This window comes from Triturus cristatus, chromosome 5_2 (assembly GCF_964204655.1).
Source record: "Triturus cristatus chromosome 5_2, aTriCri1.1, whole genome shotgun sequence".
NCBI classification, from domain to species: domain Eukaryota; kingdom Metazoa; phylum Chordata; class Amphibia; order Caudata; family Salamandridae; genus Triturus; species Triturus cristatus.
This window is the reverse complement of record NC_140588.1, coordinates 970,053,063-970,078,353: the sequence shown is the minus strand read 5'-3', so window position 1 is coordinate 970,078,353 and position 25,291 is coordinate 970,053,063. Positions and strand designations below refer to the sequence as shown.

Genomic DNA, 25,291 nt, shown 5'->3' with positions numbered 1-25,291 from the left:
GGGGCGATCCGGGGACAAAGTGAACAACAGCGGCGGGCACGGCTGGGTGACTCGCGTACCCCGCGCTTTCACTTTCACTTTTGCGCCCTCCTCGCCTCCAGCGAGGTAGGGTCTCGAAGCGGGGTGCGGTGGTGTGGTCTTGTCCAGGTGCCCAGCTGACCCGCCTGCTGTGGATCGTCCTGCGGTGCGGTGGCCGCCCTCCCCCCCCCGGGCCCCGTGAACGGGTCTATCGGCCCTTTTGAGGAGATTGGCACGACGGTGGGAAAGCAAGCATGTCCACCAAACAAGATGGCGACCGGGCGAAGGTGAAGACGACCCGCCGTGGCCCGGCGCACCAATCCAATAGTATGGACCGCTACACTCTCCAGAAGGGATCTCCGGAGACATCGCGCACGTCCCCGGCGGGCCTGACGGAGACGCCTGCCCAGCCGGTGGACCTGACCCTCCGGGACGTCATGGGCGCCATCGCGGAGATGAAGGCCTCGGTGGACCAGCGCTTCGACACCCTAGCGCAAAAAATAGACTCGGTCCTTGTGGATGTGAGCCTGGTGAGGGCCGACCTGTCTAAGACGAATGACCGGGTCGATTCCCTGACCCACACCACAACGGGCCTTGAGACAGATGTGGCGGCCCTCCAAAAGGAGGTGCGCCGGCTTGGACAGGCGAGCGCCCTGATGGACCGGCGACTGGAGGATTCCGAGGGTCGGGCCAGGAGGAATAATGTTCGTATTGTGGGGGTGCCGGAGGGACGAGAGGCGGAGGCCGCCGACCTTTTTGTGGAAGATCTAATCCTTACCCATCTGCAGCCCCGGGGCCTGAGTAAGCTTTTTGCGGTTGAACGTGCTCACCGAGTCCCTGGGGGCAGGCCGAAGGCCGGTGCCCCGCCGCGGCCTCTCATTGCCCGGATTTTTAATTTTCGGGACAGGGACGCTATCCTGCAGACCTCCAGGCAACAGGGACCGGTCAAGCTTGACAACATGGATGTGCGTTTCTACCCAGACTTTACTCCGGCGGTCCAAAAGCAGAGACTCAGTTTTCTCGGTGTCAAACGTCGCCTGCGGGACCTGAACCTAAAGTACTCAATGCTCTTTCCAGCTAAGCTAAGGGTGGAGGTGGAAGGTCGCACGCACTTCTTTGATCGCCCCGAGGCGGCTGGGGACTGGTTGGACACTCTGCCTGATGATCGGGGCCGGGGGGGTGGGGGGGGTGCGGGCGGTGGAGAGGGCCTGCCGGATCAGAATTAAGGGGTGAATAATAGGCCCTGCTCGGGACAATACTTCTTTACCATTTCTCGATCGTGTATGTTCCCCTCCTATGGAGGTTGTACGGGGTCTGTTGGGGGCTTCCCTCCTCCTCTGGGGCTAGTTAGTCTTTCTCTATGGGGCGACAGGCACACTTCACTTTGGGGGGGCTAACTGGGCTCATGCAGGGGTGCAGGGAGGGGGGAGTTCTGTTGGGATGGGGGGGCGGGGGTGTGTTGTTTGTTTGCACCGCAAGGCAAACCCTTTACTGTATTGCTGTTTTCGAAATGCTCTGTGGGGGACGACTGATTGCTTCTACGTATGATGGGGGGTAGGGACTTGGCGGTGTTGTCCTGGAATGTTAACGGCCTGGGGGATCGGATTAAGCGTGGTGTGGTCCTGCAGTTCCTGAAACGTATATCGCCAGATGTTGTCTTCTTGCAGGAGACACACCTTATAGGTAACTCCTTCCATGCCATGAATCGGCGAGGCTATCGTTTGGTGGCCCACTCGGGCTTCACTTCGGGGTCGCGGGGGGTGGGTATCATGATCAAGAACTCGCTTCCGCTGGAGATTGATGAGGTGCGCCATGACGAGAGGGGACGTTACACTGTCCTGGTGGGTAGAATGGAGGGTAGAGTGGTTGTTTTTATGTCAGTGTACGTCCCGCCTGGGTTACAAGCTACTACATTTGCAGACCTGGGGCGCCTCCTCCTGGACCTCCCGGGTGGCCTGCTGGTGGTTGGGGGGGACTTCAATGCGGTAGTTTCTGGGTCTATGGATCGTCACCCCCCTAGGGACCTCCCCCGGGCACAGGCGTGGCTGTCCGGCCTTTTAGACACACTGGGCCTGGTGGATTGCTGGCGACTAAAGCACCCTACGCAGCTGCAATACACTTTCCACTCGGGCGCCCATGGTAGCCTCTCGCGACTTGACTACATCCTGGTCCCGGCGGCCCACGCTGGGAGGGTAGGAGAGGTGTGCCATCTGGCGCGGGGTATTTCGGATCACTCCCCATTATTGTCACATTTTGATGTCTTCCCGAGGGGGGAGGGCAGGGTGGCCCCAATCAATGTATGGTACTTACGAGACCCCACTATTCGTGCCGACTTGGTTAAATCCTTACAGCGTTATTTTGACGAGAATGTGGGGTCTGTCCCTTCGGCCATCTCCCTGTGGGAGGCCTTTAAAGTAGTCCTCAGAGGGAAGGCCCTCTCCTTTATCTCCCATGCCCGGAGGCGTGAGCGGGAGGAGGTGACCCGGGTGGAGGCCGAGATTGTGGAACTGGAGGGTGACCTGGGGAGCGGGGTAACGGATGCCAAGTTGCATGTTTTGCACCTCAAGCAGGCGGCCTATGGGGCCCTCGTCACGGAGGCGGCCAGGGGCCTCAGTAGAGAGCAACAGGAACGATTGTATGATGTGGGCGATAAGGCGGGTAAATTGATTGCGTGGTTGGATAAGAGGGAGAGAGCGAGTCGTGTGGTTCCTTTGATTGATAGGATGGATGGTACGCGTGTCACCGAGCCGGAAGCCATCGTCTCCTGCTTCGCGGATTACTTCCGCGAGGTGTACTCCCCGGTTTCCCCTTGCTCGGAGGAAGATTCCCATTCCCTGCTTCGGGACATAGCGCTGCCCTCCCTTTCAGTGGAGGACAGGGATTCGCTGGACGCTCCTCCCACCTCGGACGAAATTGCCCTGGCTATTCGCTCGGTCGCGTCCGGCAAGGCCATGGGCCCTAATGGTCTCCCCATCGAGCTTTACAAGCTGCGCCCGGATGTACTAGCGCCCCACCTGCGAGCGATGTTCCTGGCGGCCCACTCGCAGGGTTCCCTCCCGCCGGACCAGCGTCTGGCCACGATTGTGGTGATACACAAGGGGGGGAGACCCCGTGAGCGGGTCACATCCTACAGGCCAATTTCGCTCTTGAACGCGGAACCCAAAATCCTCGCCAAGGTGTTGGCCAACCGGCTGGTCGGTGTGGTGGGTGACTTGGTCCACCAAGACCAATCTGGATTTATACCCCATCGCAACACGGCTCTTAATCTGCGACGCTTGCACGGGGTGCTCGCGCGTGTCCCGTTTGTGCGAGAGCCGGCCATCTTGGCGTCCTTAGACGCCACCATGGCGTTTGACACGCTTGAATGGCCATACATCTGGGCGATGCTGGCGAAATTCGGATTTGGCCCGGGGTTCATTAGCTGGGTCAAATTGTTGTATTCGGGCCCATTGGCGCAGGTGGTGGTGAATGGGCGAGTCTCGGCCCCATTCGCGCTGGGGCGGGGCACGCGCCAGGGTTGCCCCTTGTCGCCGCTCCTGTTTGCACTGGCCTTGGAGCCCTTGGCGGAGTGGCTACGGTGGCACCCTTCTATCCGTGGTCTCCGCTGGACCCCTGAGTATGAGGACCGCGTGTCCCTCTACGCCGATGATATCCTTTTGTATCTCGCCTCCCCGCGCAAATCGCTGATTGTCCTGGTTGATGTTTTGCGCTCCTTCGGGCGTAACTCAGGCCTTGTCATCAACTGGGCGAAATCCTGCGTATATGTGCTTTCCGGGGAGGCTCCGGCCCTACCGCGTGACTGCCCGATCCAGATTGCCTCCCAGGGGTTCCGGTACCTGGGTATATATATCACTCTAGACCCGGAGGCCCGCTATGAGCGGAACTTGTTGCCCCCCCTCCAGCGCTTGCGAGAGGATGTCGCGCGTTGGCGGCGTCTTCCGCTCTCGCCACTTGGCCGAGCGGCCTTGTTTAAGATGATGTCCTTGCCGCGCTTTCTGTACGCCCTCCAGAACACTATGGACTTGGTACCAGCGCGCTACTTTCGCGAGGTGGAGGGCCTGCAGCGGCGCCTGTTCTGGGACGGGAGGCCGCGTATTGCTCTGGCCAAATTGACGCTCCCGTGGTACGATGGGGGGGTCGCCCTCCCGGACATTAAACGGTATTACTGGGCCTCCCAGCTAGCTGCAATCAATCATGGCCTTTACGGGCCCGCCTTGAACCCGGCATTTGAAATGGATAGGATGCTCCTGCCCGGTGGCGATTATAATCGAGCGCTCTATTCTGGCACGCCCGACTCCCGTCTGACGGGACCGACGCGTGTCATGGTGCGTGTATGGCACGCGGCTAATGCAGCTCTGGGATGGAAGGACCGTTTGACCCGGGCGTCACCGCTATATGCGTCTGAGAGGTTGGGCTCCCTGTGGACATCGAAGGGCTTCGAGAAGTGGGACACGATCGGAATCAGCACGGTGGGAGATCTCTGGACGAGGGGAGGTTTCACGACTTTTGAGATGCTGCAGACGGAGTTTCAGCTGCAAGGCAGTGAGTACTTTCGATACTTACAAGTCCGCCACGCGCTGGCCTCCGTCTTCCCGGATGTTGCGTCCATTCCGGAGTCTTCCCCCCTAGAGGACAGGGTGCTGGATGGCCATGTACCAGACAGCACGATCTCCCTTATATATAAAAAACTGATCAATGACAGATCGTGCCTGCTGACTGGCCTCCGCGAGGCCTGGGTTGCCGATGGGCTGGAGCTGGACGACGAGGATTGGATCTCCGCGGTGGCCTCTCCGAAGGAGGTGGCCATCCCGGCTCGCCTTCGTTTCGTCCAGCTTAAGATCCTTCACCGGGTTTACGTCACGGGGCCGAGGCTTCTACGTATGGGCTTTGCTGGTGACGGATTGTGTAAGCGCGGCTGTGGTGCTTTGGCAACTTTCATGCATATATTGTGGGAGTGCCCGAAAGTGGAGCGATTCTGGCGTGGTGTGCATGAGGTTTTGCGTGTGGTTACGCGTGTTGCACTGCTGCCTGAAGCGAGGAGATGCTTGCTGAATGTGTGGGAACCAAATGATTATTCGGTCCCGCAGACGCGGTGGGTGACTCTGGGATACATGATAGCGAAGCGTGACATTGCCCAATTGTGGGGATCCCAGAGGCCCCCGGCGGTGTTGGCCTGGAAAGAACATATGGATTGGTGTATGTTTCGTGAAAAAGTAGTGTATGTGGCGAGGGGTAAGCCTGGGGCGTGGGTGAGAATCTGGAGCCCCTGGAACGCCTACCGTGGGGGTATTTGTGAGCCGCCACTCCTACCGGCAGCCTCGCCAGCCCCATCTCCTTAGCCGACCCCCTCCCTCAGCCGTGGGCACGTGGCTCCCCAGTCCCTGCTATACTCCCATTCCCCTCTTCAGAGTTTTGCTGCTGGTTAGGATCCCCCATTTACGGAGCATGTACGGTCACTTGGATCGCGGGTTGCCTTGCGGGTGTGGTTTTTTGTGTTGTTCTGTTTGACAAAAGGAAACCGTATTGTGGGCTAGGAGTTATGCGGCCTACGCTATTGATATCATCTGATTTGCCAATCTGTTCCGCCAAGAGACTCTCACTGTATGTATGTTATATGCCTTTTGTTACTCTAGCGGCCGGCCGGATGGTTGTAGGCCCATGCCTGTAACTTTTTCATCGTGCAATAAACGGTTTCAAAAAAAAAAAAAAGATTACAACAAGATCCAGCCATGACCTACCATTCCTGCCAATGTGCATTAACACTGGACCTACTCTCATTAGTTCACATAATTTTATCAGAAATATTGGATGAAGTCAAGGTCTCAAAAACCTCTCCTTTCCCTCCTAACCTTAAGATCCTGGGGAGACATCATTAGCCTAAGAGCCTATGAACAGGCTTGCCGAACTCTCACCACAAAGAGGATGAGCCCACAGAAAGTAATAAGTCCAAAAACGAGCCAAAATTGACAATGGGGGCACAAATTAACTACTTCCCCGATGTCCTAGCTGAGAACCAGTTACTCCACCAAAAACTGCTAGACACATACGTTCCTCCAACATGCCCACGAAGATCCCTCTCAAAGAGGGAATGCAAGTAGCTTAGAAGAGCAAGAAAAAACAGAGGAGAAACCACAGTGAAGCCCTCCAACATCCTGCAAAATAAAGCGCACCACAATAATCTCAAAGAGAAGGACTCCGCCCGAGAACAGGATACAAACTCAAGTACTTTAGTATATCTGAAGTATCGCCCATGGAGGGCCCCATCAAAGCAATTGAGCGGGTTGGGGCCCTTTCGGACAATCAAACATTCGCATCACAAGATTTAGCAGCGCCCGAGCCACAAGAGCCCCCACAGGTGACCTTTGCAGACAAAGCGAGTTCACCAGCACATCTTTGGGGCTCAGAAGCTGCCACTTCCTAATCACTATTAGCCAGAGCCTCAACCCTGAGTGTCATCAATTCTGAAGTCCTACATCTCCTCCGCCTGAATGATCACCAACACAGCAGTCCACTTATCCTGCAGGAAAACAACGATCATAGACGGGTGTTCCTTGTGATTCACCAGGATAACTGAGGATAATTTGACCATACTCTATTGTTTCATACACATACACATTTCTGATGTGTTGTCACATTTCATTGTGGAACATAGCTCTCTTGTTGATTTGACCTGATTAAAATTTTTGCAAATAATGTGTTTTTGTCTACGTTTTGGAATGTTCCACATTAAGGGTGTCTGATTTAGAGTTTGGTGGACGCGTTACTTCATCACACACGTGATGAATATCCTGTCCTCCATATTACAAGTGCCATTCGATATAATGCACTTGTACTAAGATGAATGGGGGTATCTATCATGTTTGTGACTGCGTAACTCATCCGTAAAACTCTAAATCAAGTTTAATTGTTTTACCAAGAAATAGTGTTGAAAATATAATAACATTAGCTCATCTTGAACCATTGTTTGCTAATAAATAACTGGCACAGGTTCCTACTAAGCACAGGGGGGAGGCCTTGTTTCTACTTACTTCATTTAAAGTCTCCACTGGTGGAAGACCGCCCAACAGATTTGGAGATTCCCACCTGCCAGCCTGGTGTCTCTGTGCCGTCAGTGACGTTGCTGCTGCAGCCTAGCTGAAGGCATTGATCCTTTGTTGAGTGGGTACCATGTTTGAGGCACTAGCTCAGCTAAGTACTTTGTTCTGCAGCATTCAAATACAAAAGAGGGTGTTGTTGTTAAAGAACAACATCCTTCACCATTAGTCTTCCTTATGGTGGAGGGTCAGCAAGAATGACCACATGGTTCCGGTCAACTGCTGCTTTGGACATTCTGAATATTCTTCTGTAGACCCTTTGAGTTAGCCACTTAGGGCCCAATTCACCAAGATTCTCCCATGAATATATGTGACTTACACCTTGTATTACTCCTGGCTTACTAATGCATTTTGGCCACAGAGAGCTAATGGAGCTCCAGTTCTCATGAGCAAGGAGTCCTGTGCCACAACTCTGCATTCCTTGTTGCCATGCAGTCATGTTTCCTAATTAACCATGATGGGGTTGGCACAGTCTAAAATGGAGTCACGAGTGCTTTAATCAATAAGAGATGTTTCCACACCGAAAGAACTAAATATTGCAAACCTGGTGCCTGAAAGGGATATTGCCCTGAAAATGAACACCCACGTTCCTTATCAGTTGAAACTGTGTTTAGCGGGTGATCAAACACTTCATCAGACCTGTCTGTATAAACACCCATGAGTCCGCATAGCTGAAATTTGCAGGAAGGCCTTTCCGTGGCTTGGGAGGAACTCCTGGAGCAAACATTAAAAGCCGTCTATTGTAGCTCTTCTGGCCTCAGGAATAATCATTTATAGAGTTTAATAAGGGTGTTCCTCATTATTGTTATGATGAGGTCATGGGTGATCCCAATTCAGCATGTAATGGGGGATATTGGCCGGAAAGTCATCAGGAGGTCAGCATGAAAACTGCACTGCGGATGTGTTCCCTGGATACCTTCAACCTGATAAAAGCAGGGGGTTAAAATCAGGTTCCTGCATCCCCTGCGGTGCAGGGGGGGGGCCCTTTAAGTTAAACGCCCATGAATATCTGTGAAATATGGGACACTCAGGGGCCCTTCATCACATTCCGCAGGGAGGCCCCATCGTTTGGGTTAGGCCACTGGCTAAAAGCCGGTGTGCGGGTGTCTCTTTCAACCTTCCATGAGTTGACCTCTCTGATTGGAGCGTAGATTGTGATGACGGGTGTGCCAGTTTGGTGTTCCAGCCAATCACATTAACCAAAGCACTGAAATGGTAAACCTTTGATGGAAAGCTTCAACCCTCACCCCAGTAGCAAAAAAAAACGCAGACTTCGGTGCATACATTTCTGGATGGCGGCTGCACAGACCCCCTTCCAATATCTGTCTAAAATGTAGCCTTAGTTTTCACCCACTGCTTACAGCGCTCCTTCCATCCCTACCTGGGGGTCTATGTTTTATGCACACATCACCCGATAATTGGCGACTGCTGCGAGCACTTTGATAGAACAAAGATCTAAGGAACGTGAACACAGAGGCCAAGTGCCTGCCCAATTTTTTTTAATTCCTACAGAACATTAGAAGAAAGCTCAAAAGAAAATGGATGGATCTGTTGTAGAAAAAAGCTTTAAAAGCATTCCTTTTTCATATTAAAGCTACTCTTCTTACTTTGACCTGATTCACTCCTCATAGGTGTCTCGGAGGCAAAGTTTTTTTCAAAAGAGAGCTCTTTCCAAGATAAACGATCAAGCACAGAACCCAGTGCTTAATTTGTAAAAAGAAATAAGTGCCAGGGCTCTCGCAGGAGGCCACTGCAGCTTGCACAACACATTGCCCCTGCCATGCTGCCAGTGATAGTAACAGCACAACTACTAACCATCAAACTCTTACATGTGTGACAGTTCGGACTATTTCATGCCCTCAAAGCTATAAGAATAACTTGAGGGGGAGATAATCCTTTTGAATGTATGTTGAATTAATAATTAACTGTTGTTGTGGTCATCTATAAATTATCCAGAGAGCGGCACCTTATGACAGACTGTCACAAGCGCCGAGGTAGACAGTTAAGTGCTGGTGCCGAGCACCGGAAACCACCGGCTCAAATTAAGCACTGACAGAACCTATACGGAACAGTAAGACAGGTAAAGCATTGGTAAATAGGACAGGGGCAGCTCACTTGTTTCGAGAGCGGCTACGATCTGGAACTCACTTCTGTTGGCTCTCCGCAGTATTCAGGATTTCGGTCTTTTAAAAAAAAAAACTGAAGACCTACCTGTTTGACTAACTTTATCACCACTTCTCGGCATCCACTCCTCTTCTCCTTGGGCTCGCACCGGGACACTCCTCGGAGTATCTGCACATGTTATAAGATTAAATAACAAAACATAACAACATAGTTCTGGCAAATAGAACGACCTATGGAAAAGAAACATTGCCACATGGATGCCCTTGTGGGTTGCCCCAATTTTCATTTTTTAAAAATAATTCATGAGAGGGTACCAACTACTTTGGAAAGATGTCTTGCCAGTGACTCCAGTCCCGAGTGTAGTCCCTAGCGCGAACAAGACCTTTGCGGATATCAGAGCGCTTTACAGGGCAGATATAGATAACATACAGTGCGCTTTACAGGTCCGATTTAGGTAGAATACACATGTATAGAAATAAAAACACTATAGGTAAAGTAAATAGATTGGTGGTAGCTATTACATATTGGCAGGTTTCTAAAGGAATGTATGAAACAGTTCAATTGAATTTAGCCAAGAGAATCGATTTGACTTCTTTTTTGAACGATGCCGTGGATGGGTTCAGTCTTGTTTCTGGGGGCAGGGCATTCCAGATCCTGGGAGCCATTCCTGAGAAGGTACGGTTATATGTTTTCTTCTTGGTAAAACGTGGTGGTTTCAGTAGAAGATTTGTGGGAGCTTCTAGTGTTTCTGTTGCCACCCGATAGGATCAATTTCTCCGCTAAGTATCTCGGGTTTTGTGATGTAATGCCTTGTGTGTCATACAGGCAATTTTCAGATGGATTCTGGCCTCAAAAGGAAGCCAGTTGAGTGCACGAAGGTCAGGGGAGATATGACTGTTTCTTTTGGAGCCTGTGATGAGTCTCGCTGCTGCATTGATTGACGCTCTAAGGGGGGCTGTCGATCCTCTGGGAAGGCCGCAGAGAGCGCAACTTCCGTATTCCACTTTGGGGGGTTATAAGAGTCTGAACTGCCTGTTTAAAGTCTTAAATTGACTTTAAATTGACTTCTTCAGATTCTCAATTCTTCGATCATAGATGGCAAAAAGAGACTGCCCCCTGATATCCCAATAACATCCTACATGGATGAATGGTCCCGGCGTTCCGGGCAGGAAAGCTCTAAGGACATGCTGCTTCGTACATTAATAATACCCTGGCTCCACCTCTAAACGTCATCTCAGCAGCTGCTAATGCCATCCAAAGATGTCAGCGTAAGGTCTGTCGGCGCACTCCTCAGCACATTGGAGCTTGTTTTTTTATTAGGCACAGCTGCCTGAGAGCTTCACAAATATGCAGGTGCTTGCAGTGGCTGACATTAAACCAAATGGACCAAAAGTACTACATAATACCAGCTTCACCTTGGAAAAGAAAGAGGATGCTTCTCTGATGATTACCAACAAAAAAGATGAAGCATGCATAAGAAGATTTTAATATTTCCCAAGCAGTATGTGGACTGCAACATGAATTAAAAGGTATTTGAGGGTTTTGCAATGGATCTGTAATACCTACTCTGCACCTTGAACACTACAAGTAGCTGAGTTCTTGGAGAAGCAAGCCGCTGGGCCAGATAATGGACAAGGGACAAAACTCTGAGGAATGTGTTACCAGGATCAGCATTCCTTACAAACAATGTATTTATTTATTTAGTTCAAAACTGTGACATGCAGCAGGTGCATGAACCCACTGTTTTACAGTATTTGCTGGGATACATTTAAACTACAGTAGGAATATATTGGTTGCGGATAGCGTTCTCCTTCCTACTCTGTGTTATAATACTGTAAAACATGTGTGTCCAAAATACTTTAAACCATGACTGAGTACCTGGTCAAATAAACATTAAGAATGTCACGATAGGACGGGCAAGCTTCTGGCCCGGCTAGAAAAAAGAGAGCAAGCATCGAGGTGGGTACATCAAATAAATGGACCTAATGGGGTAGAAATCACCAATCCTCAACAAATAGCAGAACCATTTGCCACTTATTTCGACTCGGTGTATACATCTACTGCAACAATCTCACATCTGAGGTTCGGGAGTTTCTCTCCACCATCAAGGCCCCCTCTCTATCGTCGGAAGACAGGGACTCTCTGGGAGGAGATCCCACTGATGAAGAAATCCAATTGGCCATTAGGGATATCCGTTCGGGAAAGGCTATGGGCCCAACGGTATCCCAATTGAGTTTTTTTAACCGACGGCCTCTAAACTATCTCCCCATTTATGCCAAATGTATTTAGAGAGTTATGAGAAAGGGGATTTACCAGAGGAGGCCCAGCTTGCCACAATAGTGGTTATCCACCAGCCGGGTAAACCACCAGCTGGTTGCAAGGCATATTCACCCATTTCTCTTCTCACTACAGAAGCTAAAATACTCGCAAAACTACTGGCCAACAGACTTTCCCCCCTGCTCACCGGACTGATCCATCCGGATCAATCCGGCTTCATGCTAGGCTGCAACACCGCTCTGAACCTCCGGTGCCTACATGGTGAATTGGGCAGACAGCAGACGATTAGGGAAGGTGTGGCCCTGTAGGCTCTGGACGCTCAAATGGCCTTCGATATCATCAAATGGAACTATTTATTCGTGGGCCTAGAAAGAATGGGTTTTGGGCCCCATTTTATCTATTGGATCAAGCTATTGTATACTGATCCTACCGCCCAAGTGGTGGTGAACCAACACACCTCCAGAAAATTTCAATTGGGCAGGGGAACCCGGCAGGGATGCCCCCTCTCGCCCTTAATATTTGCTTTGATGCTTGAGCCCCTGGTGATCTGGATGAGAGGTGACCCCCTAGTTTGTGGACTCAAGTTGACCAATGATCACGAGGACAGAATTTCATTATATGCGGACGATTTACTGTTATATATGGCCGCTCCAACACCTACCCTACATCGTATCCTCCACATCTTCTGCATCTTCGGCAACCACTCGGGCTATATAATAAACTGGTCCAAATCACAACTATATCTAGTATATGGCTCGCCACCACGAATACCGAAAGGTTACCAGACCCTGATAAAATGAGAGGGCTTTCATTACCTAGGCATTTACATCACAACTGATTCCTCCCGTTTTTATGACATGAACTTACAGGGCTCCTTGAAGTGCTTCCCCTCCGATGTTAAACACTGGTGCACCCTTCCGCTAACTCTTCTGGGGCGTGCTACCCTTTTTAAAATGTTGGCCTTGCCTCATTTCCTCTATGTGCTACAGAACACCCCCGATAGGATTCCGGATTCCTATTCTTCTAATATAGACAGCGCCGTGCGCGCTTTGCTGTGGGATGGGCGAGCTCCGCGCATAGCGCTGCACAAGCTGTCAGTGGGGTGGTATGACGGGGGAATTTCATTGCCGGACCTACGACTATATTATCAGGCATCTCAATTAGTGGTGATAAATCCTTGGGCGCATGGGGATAGGGGAGACCGAGTCTCCTCTCCGACTGGTGGCTCATGGGACAGGGCGGCTTTAATAGAGCTCTCTACACAAATGCCAATAAACGACACCTGACTGGACAGACAGCATGCACGATTGAAACCTGGCATAGGGTTAACAAAAAATTGGGCTGACACAATATAATACCTTGTGCAACCCCCTTGTGGGAACCTGAATAACTGGGACGCCTAAGTGCCTGCCCTGGTTTCTACAAATGGGACTTCATTGGTATCTCTAAGGCTGGGGATCTATGGAACTCTAAGGGGCTGCTCACTTTTGCCACTCTACAGAAGGAGTACGACCTTGCACAAACCAAAACATTCCGATATTTGCAGATCAGTCATGCACTTAAAACAGCAATACCGCGGGACGACCCATCTCCTGAAGCCTCTCCACTTGAAGATAGGTTGCTATTCAACCCTATGGATAAGAAGGCTATCTCACTCACATACAAAAAACTGATTAATAACCGACCGGGCCCCATGGCGCGTCTGCGGCAACAGTGGGAGACAGATCTGGGAGAGTTAGATGAAGACGATTGGCGAGACTCCCTAGCTTCACCCAAAGAGGTAGCAATCCCCATGAGGTTGAGATTGGTCCAGCTTAAAATCTTACACCGCACCTATTTGTTGACTGGGGTGTTGGTCAGGATGGGAAGAAGGACCAAAAGCCACCAAAGCACATTTACAGACCGCGGGGGTAAGACTCTGATGATATCGCCGAAGCTCTGTCTGCTGAATATTTGGGAGGCCACTGACTTCACTCAGACCGAGAAGTCATGGGTCTCGCTGGGGTGGCAATTGCTAAACGTAATATTGCACAGAGTTGGGGGGATGCCATGTGTTAGAAATTGGGCCGCTGACATGGACAGAGCAATGGTCGCAGAGAAAGACATTTTTAAGCATAGAGGATGACCCCAAAAATGGGATCGCAAGTTGGCTGCATGGAACACACACGGCGGGGACATCTGTATATCACCAACTGGGGAACTTCGCCGCGGAGCATCTAGATTAAATGATTTGTTGGCTGATGTTGAAGATGCACCAGACTGACATGTATAAGGGGCATGTTGTGTGTACAAACAGATATGTATACTTTGGATCTGAATGTGGTGCCTTTTTCTTCAGAAATGCATTGCAGTGCTTGTTGTTAGGTAGGTAGGTATACTTTATTTAGATATAAAAATATCTTTAAAAGGTCACCTCAAAATTACGCAGCAAAACATTTAAAACAAAACCTTAACATAAAAACAGTAGTTAATGGAAACTTCATGGTACAATAAAAAACTTCTCCAATCTATCAATGGAAAAGGACTTAGTGTGCGAAGTACAATGACCAGTTTAACATTTAAAATGCATTTAGATTCAGGTCTTTGACAAGGACCATAAGTGCAAACCATGGACCGTAAAATGACAGCCAATTGTGCAAGTCAACAATTCAATAAAAAAATGTAAGCAGCAGTTAAGAAATCACAGGATAAAAATGGAATAGCTCTTAAACAAGCATAAAAACGAACCAGCCCATAACTACTTAAAAGAGCGGTAAGCATTTTGTAAGAAAATTGTAAAAGCGATGTTTAGAACTGTGTTTTCTGGCATTAATGCTGCAATGATTGCTTGTCTGCAGGATCGGATTCCCAGCCTGTTCCACTCAGTTTTCAGTTTACGTCTGCGTTGTGACAAGAAAGATGGACAGAGGCAGACTATATGCTCCATGGTTTCGGGAGACATGCCACACCCCCTGCAGATTACGTCCTCTGACAGACGACGCCAGACGGGAAGATCTTTTAGACATTGCCATTCACCCAGTCTGGCGGCCATAAAACTGATTTTTAGGTGCAAGGAGTAAGTGCAGGATAAATAAGATGCGGGGGCTAACCGACCATATGAAGACATTGTTGCCCAGGCGTGTCTGCGTTTGGCAAATTGGGCTTTATCGATGATCAAGGACCTCATTCGAATGCAGTTCTTAATACTAGTTTTGAATGCTGCTTTACTAGGATTGAGGTCCCATAACGCACCGGCAGACATTTCACGGATCGAATCCCTAAAAAGGTGGCTGTATAAGCCGCGATGATTTGTCTGGGAAATATCCAACCAAATTAGGGACTCCAATGATCCTGGCTTTGCCTGTCTCAGTTTGTGGCACAGGTTTAGATACAGACCAGTGACTGAAATTTCATAATTTAATAGACCGAATTCTAGTCTGATCTGAGCAGCAGAAGCTGATTTGGGCAGGTGGAGGATTTTTTTGTAAAGTTTCGTCACGTGATGGTTAAAAGAGGAGTTTAATTTCCCCCTAAAAATCTCAGCACCGTAGGTCAAAGTGGGCCCAATTTTTGCTCTCATGACTTCCAATAATGGGGACAGGCTTGGGCCAGACAAATTTCTTGAGAGCTTGCAGAAGCTTACCTGTAGGTTCATGGCTTTTACTGAGATAACCTTACGCTGTTGGTTAAAGTTACCCCTAGAGTCAAAAGTGACCCCAAGATATTTGTAGGTATTTCCTATTCTAAGGCTAGAGTTGTTAAACTGCCAACCACCCCCACGGTATAGCTTTCTACCAAAAGTGACGACTTGGGTTTTCTTTAAGTTGACCTCCAACCCATTCATGGTTGTATAGGCTTCCAGTCTGTTTAATAGCCTCTGCAGCCCTACCCGTGTCAAACTAAAGAGGACCAAGTCATCGGCATATAAGAGATTGCTTATCGGGACACCTCCCATCTTGGGCGGATGACTGTTTGTTTCCTCAAGGGAGGATGACAGATCAGCTATGAACAGATTAAAAAGGAGGGGGGCCAGCACACATCCCTGTTTGACTCCTCTAGTTGTCATAATTTTCCGAGAGAGATGTGTGCCGGTCCCCAACTTCACTTGTACCCACGTGCCCGAATGAAGTTGGATGATCGCGTCCAGGAGCTTATCTGGGATCCCCCATTTTTTTAGCTTCTCCCATAGTGCGGCCCTTGGTACCCGATCAAATGCAGCTTTAAAATCTATAAAACAGCAAAAAACCATGCTAGATGTGACTAATGCTTTGTTGACAATGATAGACAGTGATAGTAAGTTGGTCATGGTGCCCGAGGAGGCAGTGAAGCCAGTTTGGTTCAATGGAATCAGATTGTTCTGCTCTACCCAATGTCTCAGTTCCCCCAATAATGTTCCTGCAAAGAGCTTGGCTTCGATGTCTAACAAAGCTATTAGTCTATAATTGTTTGGGGATGCATGAGAGCCAGACTTGTAAATCGGGTGAATTATTGCCCCTCGCCAGGAATCCGGGATGGTTGAACTGGTCAGTGCACAATTGAAGAGATTGGATAAATATCGCGACCATAAATCAATATTTGTTTTGAACAGGGACTGTGGTAGGCCGTTTGGACCGGGAGCGCCGTCGGATCTTGCTTTTGCAAGGACTTTGGTGACCGTTTCTTGAGTGACTCGCAGATCTTCACCTCGTGGATCAAAACGGACCATCGAGCTGCTACTGTTCAGTTGTGGATGGAGTGACAGTTGTTTAGAACCGGGTAAGATTGTAGACACAGAGACATCAGAGGCCTTAAAGTGGTCAGTCAAATAGGCAGACCAGGTCGCTTCTGCGATATTTGCTGATCCGGATCCGGAGGAGCTACCGCTTTGGCGGTTGATTAGGGCCCAGAATCTTTTGGGGTTGCAGCTTTTACTCTCCCATAGAAGTTTGCACCAGAATTGGGCTAGATGGCAACGTTTGTCAGATTGTATTGCGACCCTAAATAGTTTTTGGATTGTTTTATACTCATTCGCAAGCTCAGTATTTCCTGGGGATGACTTGAGAGAGCGCAGAGCTTTGTCTCTAGATTTTTTCAGTGCCCTAGTATAACTGGAAATTTGGAACTGGTGGCTAACAAAAGCCTTATGCGCGTGTTGGCTGGAGGGAAAGCAGCTTGTTAGTTGGGAGCAGAAAGATGACCACGCACCCATGGAAAAGACCGCTGCGGCGATACTTCCTGAAATAAATACCGAACAGGCTTCCATGATGTTAGGGCTGATATCATCGTTCCATTTTAGCCGTTTTAGGTTTTCTGTGTAGATGCCTGGGCATGTCATTGAGGCAGATTTATGAAAGTCTGGCTGAATGTTAAGGATAACGACTTGGGGACGGTGATCACTTCCTGAACGAGGGAGAATACTATAGTTGGTCAAATGATGGAACAGCGCTGAATTGCAGATGGTGTAATCTAAGTAGGAGCATTTGCGGCCATTTGACCAGGACCAGTTAGGGGGAGTATCCTTCGTAGATCTGCCATTCATTACCAGGAAACCAATGCTTAAAAATTGCAGCACGCAGAGCTCACCGAGGCCGCAATAGGCTTGGTGTAGGGGTTTAGACTGGGCCTTGAATTCCGGGGTAGTTAATGGAAAAAGCCCTTCGTAATCGGTGGGATTACCCTGGAAAAGATTAGTGTTAAAATCTCCAGTAATTAGGTAGTCCGAGTTGGGATAATCCGCCACCAGGTCGCACACGATTTTCATTAGACGCGATAAGTGGGCCTTCTTTGAGCGGGTGTTAGGGTTAATATAAACATTAAGAAGAAGAAGGGAACGCTGATTATTCCATGCACTAATTTTAACACCAAGTAACCAGTCTACGTCAAAGGTCAGTGTCTCAATCGGGCCTTTTAGGTTATTTGAAACGTAAATCGACAGACCGCCTTTAGGGTGGCCGTAGAGACAAGATCTAATTGCCGGTTTCCAGAATTCGATGAAGCCAATAACTGGGCTAGATTGAGAAGCCCAGGTTTCTTGGAGTGCAATTAGGTCATGATCAAAGATGAAAGAATGGATCTCTGAGTTAATGAGTTTCTGGGAAAGACCACTAATATTCCAGGAACATAGGGAGAGCAAAGACTGTGGCTGGGGGAACAGAGTGATTGAGGGGGGATGTAAAGGGGATCCTGACTGAGCCTGGGCTACAAGAAGGTCATCACGTGGTCAATCTGGCTTGTTGTTATACTTCAAATATAAGTTTATTTTACAAAATGTCACGATAGCTTCCACGTGAAATACAAATGTAAGATCCCAGAAGTAGTTCCATAACCCAGTTGAATTAGCATAAAAACGTGGTCTGAATGTGCATCACAAAATAGGCATTTTTATGTTAAAATGTGTGGATTATATTGAAAGTGAGCATGGAGTGAAACTGGAGGATTAGCTGCCGGGCCATTCAATGGCAGCACAACACAGCTTCTCTGTGGGGCTTCTGTAAACAATTTACAGTCTGTGTGTGTTTGTTGGCAGGCAAACCCTTTGGCAGGGGTAGCCCTGACCAGCATTAGCGAAATGTGTTTATGGCAGCCTATAAGTTGTTCTTGGAACTTTAATGGGGTTTAAAATATTATGTTTACGCACCGAGTGTTTGTTGAATTTTATGTTAGGTTTTGTGAGACTGCATGAGCTAATATCAGTAACACGTTTAAAAGTCTACACTTGTGTTTATGACCCTTTATTTCACAGTGCCATTTACAGAAATTCTGCAGGGCCCATATGGCAATGAGATACACAAACCACCTGTCTTTCATTTACTATCGAGTTTATCATAAATCATTTGCAGCAGAGTTACTCTGTGTTGGACTTGGCCCTTTCTGCAGAGACGTCCCCAAACTTTTTGCCTTTACCCTCCTGTTTCATGACCCTGCTTTTGTTGGCTTTAGGACTCTGCACACTTTACCACTGCTAACCAGTGCTAACTTGCTTGTGCTCTCTCGTTAAAACATTTTAGAATTAGCTTATACCCAATTGGCATATTTAACTTCACTCATACGTTCCTAATAAAGTGGTACTATGTGTACCCAGATCCTGTAAATTAAATGCTACCAGTTGGCCTGCAGCAATGATTGTGCCACTTGAGTAACCCTTTAAACCTGTCTCGGCCTGCCATGCAGCCTGTGTGTGCATCTTTTAAACTGTCCTTTTGACTTGGCAAAATAAACCTTTACCAGGGCTAGGCCCTCCCTCTTAATACTTGTAAGGTAGGGTCTGTACGCCCCAGAGGGCATGGTGCAGTATATTTAAAAGGGTTTACACTTTTTCACTTTTTCAGCAGGGCTAACCTGGTCTCTGTATCCAACCCACACTCCATTGTGATTGGTCTGAACTTGCGACCTTCCCCCAGACCAGCACGACTAGATGACTGCGAGTGGCCCTTTGTGCTTTTAGATGCTACATCTACCTAAAATTAAAAAATTGCATATCTTCGGTTCTACTGATTGGATTTTTGCCATTCTTGTTTTATTTTATTTTTCTAAAGTCTTCTTTTGGTATTCCAGTGTGCGCTTGAGTGGGCATGGGTGAATCTATCAACATCTGCCAATGAGCCTTTGCAAATCACTGCAGGAAATTCAGGGCAATTTACAGGAAAGCATGCATTTAATCTTGCAGACTTAAAATGAAAGTGCGTCAAAGGGAGAAATGCCTGTTTTTCACCGTAAGGCCTATCACTCTCATTGGCTTACATTGTTACATTTATTAAGTGATAACTTTAGTTTGAAAGCAGATAGAGATATGATGTTTACAGTCAAATGAATTTTAATTTACACTCCTCTTGGATGGTAAAATCAGATTTTAGGTCACATTTCTAAAAATACCACTTTTAGAACATTGACATTTTCTTGCCCCAACTCTGTGGGTCTTCTGCTGGTGTCCTGGGTCACATGACTGTGAAAGGACCAGACACTGGACCTGTCTGATCCCTGCTGGCCTCTGCCAGAGTGGGTGCCTGATCCCCAAGTGGTGCCCCCCAAGTGGTCCCTGACCACCAAGTGGTGCCTTCTGGACCCTTCACAGTGAAAATCCTGAAGTTTGGGTTCCTCACGACCGGGAATGAGCCTGTTTGCACCAAGACTCTGCCTCCTGCAATAACCACCAACATGAAAATACCAGATACCAGTGAGACCTGCTCTTCGTGCCGACGACAGTCCACAGCGACCTGCAATGCGACACCTGCACTTTGTGCTACAGCAACAAAAACCTGCGATGACCTTCACCACAAAACTACAACAACGTTTGTCTGTGACGCCTAAATCGGTTCTTCGCACTCCAATGACGACTCTCTGTGATGCCTAGCCTGCTCTTCTTGCAACAGCAACTGCGGGGCTCAATCTCCTCCAACGTGAACGGACACTCTTCAACTCAGGACTAAGAAAGCAACTTTTCAGTGTGACTACTAACCTGGTCCCTGTATCTGACTTGCGGTCCATCGCGGTCAGACTGAACTTGTGACTTTCTCTCAGTCTAGTGTAACCAGATGACTGAGAGTGGCACTTTCTGCTTCTGGGCACTATTTTTACTAAAACCTTTAACACTGAATACTTCCAGTTCTGCTGATTGGATTTTTGTCCTTCTGGTGTCATTTTATTTATTACAATTCATTCTATTTTTCCAAATTGCTTTGGGACATTTCTTGTGCTGTGTTTTCACTTTATTACTGTTATGTTAGCCTCCATTTATAGCGCGCACGGCTAATCGGAAGTGTCCCGGCGTGAATGCCAAATGGTAGAGAAGGAAGAGGGTTAGCCTGACATAAGATTATTTAAATAACAGGGTTTTTAACTGTTTTTTAAACAGCCTGAGGCTCTCTAAATTTCGTAGTTCAAAGGGCAGGGCATTCCAAGCCAAAGCTGCTTTAACCGAGAAAGAACTGCTGCCTAATCTAGTCAGGCGATACCTAGGAACAACAGCAAGCCATTAACCTGTAGATCGAAGGTGGCGAGGCGGCACATAGAACGAAAAACGTCTCCTAAGATATTGAGGCCCTGTCTTATAAAGGGCACCGTGAACTAGTGTGAGAGCCTTAAACAGTACCCGCTGTTCAACCGAGAGCCAATGTAGATCTCAAAGGTTCTGACACTGGATCTACCTGGCATACCCAACAGAGCTCTCGCCGCCGCGTTCTGAACAATCTGCAGATTTTGTAGCTGTTATGCCGGGAGACCAATGTACAAGGCGTTGGCGTAATCTAGCCTTGACAAGATAAGCGCGAGAGTCACCATTTCCTTAGCCTTTTTGGGCAAAAGGGGCAGCAACTTCTTTAGGCGTTTCAGTGTGCCAAAGCACACACCCGCCAACTTATTAATCTGGGGAAGAAATTTCAAATCCACCCCAAACCCCCAGATTTTCACTGGACACCCCGAGGAGCTCGAATGGGGTAGCCCACAGGCCAAATGTCCTCTCTGAAATGCGGGGGGAAGAAACCGTAGAGAAGCACCTCCGATTTCTCCTTGTTGCATTTCAGTTGGGCTTTAGCTAGCCACTTAAAGACCTCAGCGAGACAATTTTTAGCAATGGTCGGAGAGGAGTCAGTTTTATTCCACGTGAAGAGGAGCTGGGTATCGTCAGTATAAGCTATGATTTTAGCACCCAGCTCCTCTGCCAAGTAGACCAAGGGTGTCATATAGACATTAAACAAAAGAGGGCTCAATGTAGAGCCCTGAGGAACTCCCGTATTCAGGCTTCTAGGAGTTGAAGAGAAAGGGGGCAGCCATACTTGCTGTGATCTGTTGGCTAGAAAGGATTCGATCCACTTCCATACCTGCCCAGAGAAGCCGATGTGAGACAACCGTGCCAAAAGTTGTTGATGAGGCACGGAGTCAAACGCAGCAGAGAGATCTAGGAGCACTAACGCTGCTCTGCCGCCGGCATCCAAATATTCTCTGATAGCCTCCGCCATCTCAACCAAGGCCGTCTCGGTACTATGGGAGGTACTGAAGCCCGACTGGGCGGGGTGGAGGGCGCCAGAGGTCTCAACAAACTCCGAGAGCTGCTTATGAGCAGCCTTCTCACACACCTTTGCCACAGCCGGGAGGAGTGAGAGTGGGCGGTAGCTAGCCGGGGTGATGGGATTGAGTGAAGGTTTTTTCAGCAAGGGAAGGAGTTTTGCCTGTTTCCACTCCGGTGGGATCATAGCAGTCAGGAGGGACATATTAACAATTTTGTTAACTTCCGGGTTGACTACATCCGCAACTGCCGCCAATAGCCTTGTGTGGCAGGGGTCAGTAGGAGAGCCAGATTTGAGTGATTTAAGAATAGTCAGGGTGTCAGACAGCAGAATAGGAGAAAATGTAGCCAGAGAAGGGCACACTGAGTCCGGTGCTGCGGCTTTGTGATGGAAATAAATCTCCTGAGGCTGGTTGACAGACCCAAAACTATCCTGTATGGCTTTAATTTTATCGATAAAAAAACCCAAAAGCTGTTCACACCTATTCTTGGAGCCGGGAGAAGTCCTCTGTTCAGCACAGGGATCCAGGAAGCTTTGAACGATGGAAAATATTTCTTTGAATTGTTTTTCGATTGGGCAATGCGCTCTGTGAAAAAGTGGCCTTTGGCCACCTTCACCATGGAATAATAGTTAGTCTGAGCTTTCTTGAGAGCTATTTTGGCAAGAGGACAGTAAGCTTCAGTGCCGCTCTAGCTTCTTGCATGAAGATTTTTGTTCTTTTAACTTCTTAGAGAAAAAGGGTTGGGATGGGGATTTTCTCGCTCTTTTATAGTCTAGTGGAACAGAGAAGCTCTCCACTGCGTCGGCCAACCAAATCTTAAGTCTGCCGATTGCTTCCAGTAAGTTCCCTGGCATGCCTGGGCGTGTGTTAGCCACGACCCTACCAAAAGCAGCAGGCTCAATGCGAGGGGGAGGTCTGGCCACCGGCGTATTCATAGAGGAGGCGAATGGCTTAATGGTCCAAGAAAATTGAATTAAAAAATGATCAGACCAAGTGACCGGGCGAGGATCTAGTACAGGTAACGGGAAATTAGAACAAACCCCATCAATAGTATGACCTCCACTGTGGGTGGGGGAGTTGATCCATTGAGTCAGTTGGGCAAGATCCAGTGACTCATTGAGGATGTGTGTGTCAGAAGTCTCTCTACAATCAAAAATAGATATTAAAATCGTAGAGCAGTAAATAATTGGTATAATTTAGAGCTCAAGGCACAATGACTTTATCCAGCGCTTTGAGGAAAGGATTAGAGGGTCCGGAGGGTGGGGGGGCGATATAAAAGCGTGGCACCCAATAAAAAATGCGGAGAAATAGTGAGGGAAAAATCCAACGCTTCGCCCTCCATAAAGTCATTGGAAAGCCCCTGTGTGAAGGTCCAATTTTCCCTAAAAACTACCGCAACCCCTCCCCCTCTCCCTGTTTTGCGGTCAACCCTGGCAATTTTAAATCCTATAGGGATAGCCAAGGTGATAACCGGAGCAGAGCAATCATTTAACCAGGTCTCTGTTATAAATAAGAGATCAAGTTGGTTATCCACCAAAAGCTCAAAAATATCCGACACATGTTTTCCCATAGACCGTGCATTAATCAAGGCTGCTTTAATGCTTTGCCCGGCTAAAGGGACAGAGGGAATATGGTTGGGTAGGGTAGTAAAGCCCCCCGTGTGAAGAAATTTTAAATTGCAGCTCGGACAAATGTTGTCAATATTTTCGAGCACGGTCCAAACGTGAGCACACCTGCTCAGCGACTCACCGATTGACCCCAATTTCTCCCTGCTCCAGGACCTACGTACAGGGTTGTCTTTAGGAAGAAAATGGGCAGCATGGCAGGTGCTGGCCGCTTCCGGGAAGCTGACGGGCGCAGATGGGCTTGCCTTAGGTGCGCCTTCGGTGGGCCAGCGGCACGCTCGCTGCGCGCGTCCGCGCGCATGCTTTATGGTGAATTCCCCCAGCTGCTAGACCACGCCCTCCCCAAGATGGCGGCCAAGCAGAAGTGTCCCTCCCTGATTCCGGTGTATGCGTGGAGCAGAGTGCAAGTAAGCGGTCCGTTTTTACAAATAAAACAATCAGTTCCCCAAGTTAGTAAATTTTAAAAGAATAGCAGCAACAGTTTTGTTTTAAAAACTAAGGAATAATCCAGGTTAAAACAAAGATCAGAATCAGGACAGGAGGGAGTGGCGAGAAATGCTTAAACACGCAAACCAAACATACAAGCCCGGGGAGACAGCAACTGACTTCCCTTCTCACCTAGGCAATTGAGTCCGCGCTGTGCGCATGCTTTATGGTGAATTCCCCCAGCTGCTAGAGCACGCCTTTCCCAAGATGGCGGCCAAGCAGGAAGTGTCCCTCCCTGATTCCGGTGTATGCGTGGGCAGAGTGCAAGTAAGAGGTCCATTTTTACAAATAAAACAATCAATTTCCCAAGTTAGTACATTTTAAATGAATAGCAGCAACAGTTTTGTTTTAAAAACGAAGGACTAATCCAGGTTAAAACAAAGATCAGAATCAGGAAGGGAGCGAGTGGCGAGAAATGCTTAAACACGCAAACCAAACATACGAGCCCGGGGAGACAGCAACTGACTCCCCTTCTCACCTAGGACACAGTTTGTGTGCTGCATTAATACTTTACACTTTGACTCTAAGTTAAGCCTGACTGCTTTGTGCCAAGCTACTAGAGGGTTAAGCACAGGTTAATTTACTCATTTTTGTGGTTCACCCTGACAAGAATTGTGGTTGTTACCTGAGTAGGCCACTCCCCTCCCTCGCTTCAGCCAATAATCCGATTTCTTACACAGGGGGTTTTTTGTAGCACCTCATCGCCAAATGTTATCTTATGTTTATTTAAGTTTAGCGACACTAAAGTCCTAATACCAAAAAATAAGTATGCCAATAAATGAGTCATCGCGAATCATATGTTGACACTTTAACCTCCACTGTAAGGGTCCATATTAACATGTTATCGACCATAACATAAACAACAAAAATATATCAGCCTAAATAGGAGGTGATGCTAAAAACATGGTAGCGGCCATAATATGTCAGCCTAGATAGTGGATGGTGCTAATAGTTCTGGGGTGTCTAACCTTCACACTCTAATAGAAAGACAAACTAATCTGCAGGCAAGCACACAATGAACATAGAAGAGATTTAAACGGGCCCTGCCACAGTGTTCATGACAGGGTACTACAAAAGTAAGTTGCATATACATAGGTAAACTATTGGTGAATCGTTTGGTGGCTCCATATGTTTATTCACTCATTTGTAGGGAGCCTGAAAAAACAATCACATGTAAAATAGACCCTGTCTACCGGAGTAGTGGTTTACAAAGACCCAAGTGTTCTGCACACCATTGGTGTAGGAGGAGTCATCACATCTTCTGAATGCATCTTTATTGATGGCTCTCTCTGCTTACTGCAACAAATACTGCAGTCGCCGGCACTCTTAGCTCACAGATTGGTTGGTGGTGTGATCCTGTGCAATACTTCTGGGTGAGCCGGGATTCCGGCACGGATGGAGTCGAGAGTGCATTTCTCCCACAGCAACTAGGCTAAACTAGTCGGGATGAAAGAGCATATTTTCAGAAGCAAACTGTCAGTAACTGCATTCGGCTCTGAGTCTCTGTTTTAAAAGGTCACCCAGCCCTGCAGAGCGAAAGTGCAAGAGCGCGCTTGTTAACTGGTGCAATAAAACAACGTGCGCATAGCTAGACAATGACAGCACAGGGCTGAAAACACACTCAATACAGAAAGCAGATGGTAATATAACTGCAAAATTTAGAAATAAAGGGACACTTTTCCAAAAGTATGATCGTCTCTGGGGCCC

General features: G+C 48.3%; 1 protein-coding gene across 5 annotated transcripts in view; it reads right to left on the bottom strand.

Annotated features, from left to right (window-relative positions):
* Positions 1 to 25,291, bottom strand: part of CHRDL1 (chordin like 1) — a 641,585-nt gene that overhangs the window by 164,611 nt on the left and 451,683 nt on the right. For 3 of the 5 annotated variants that reach the window (XM_085608178.1, XM_085608180.1, XM_085608179.1), the window contains one exon: positions 9,324 to 9,404. The exons of the other annotated variants lie outside the window; for them this stretch is intronic. In XM_085608178.1, coding sequence (XP_085464304.1) covers positions 9,324 to 9,404 — 81 coding nt within the window. The remainder of the gene's footprint in view (positions 1 to 9,323; positions 9,405 to 25,291) is intronic. 5 annotated transcript variants of the gene reach the window in all.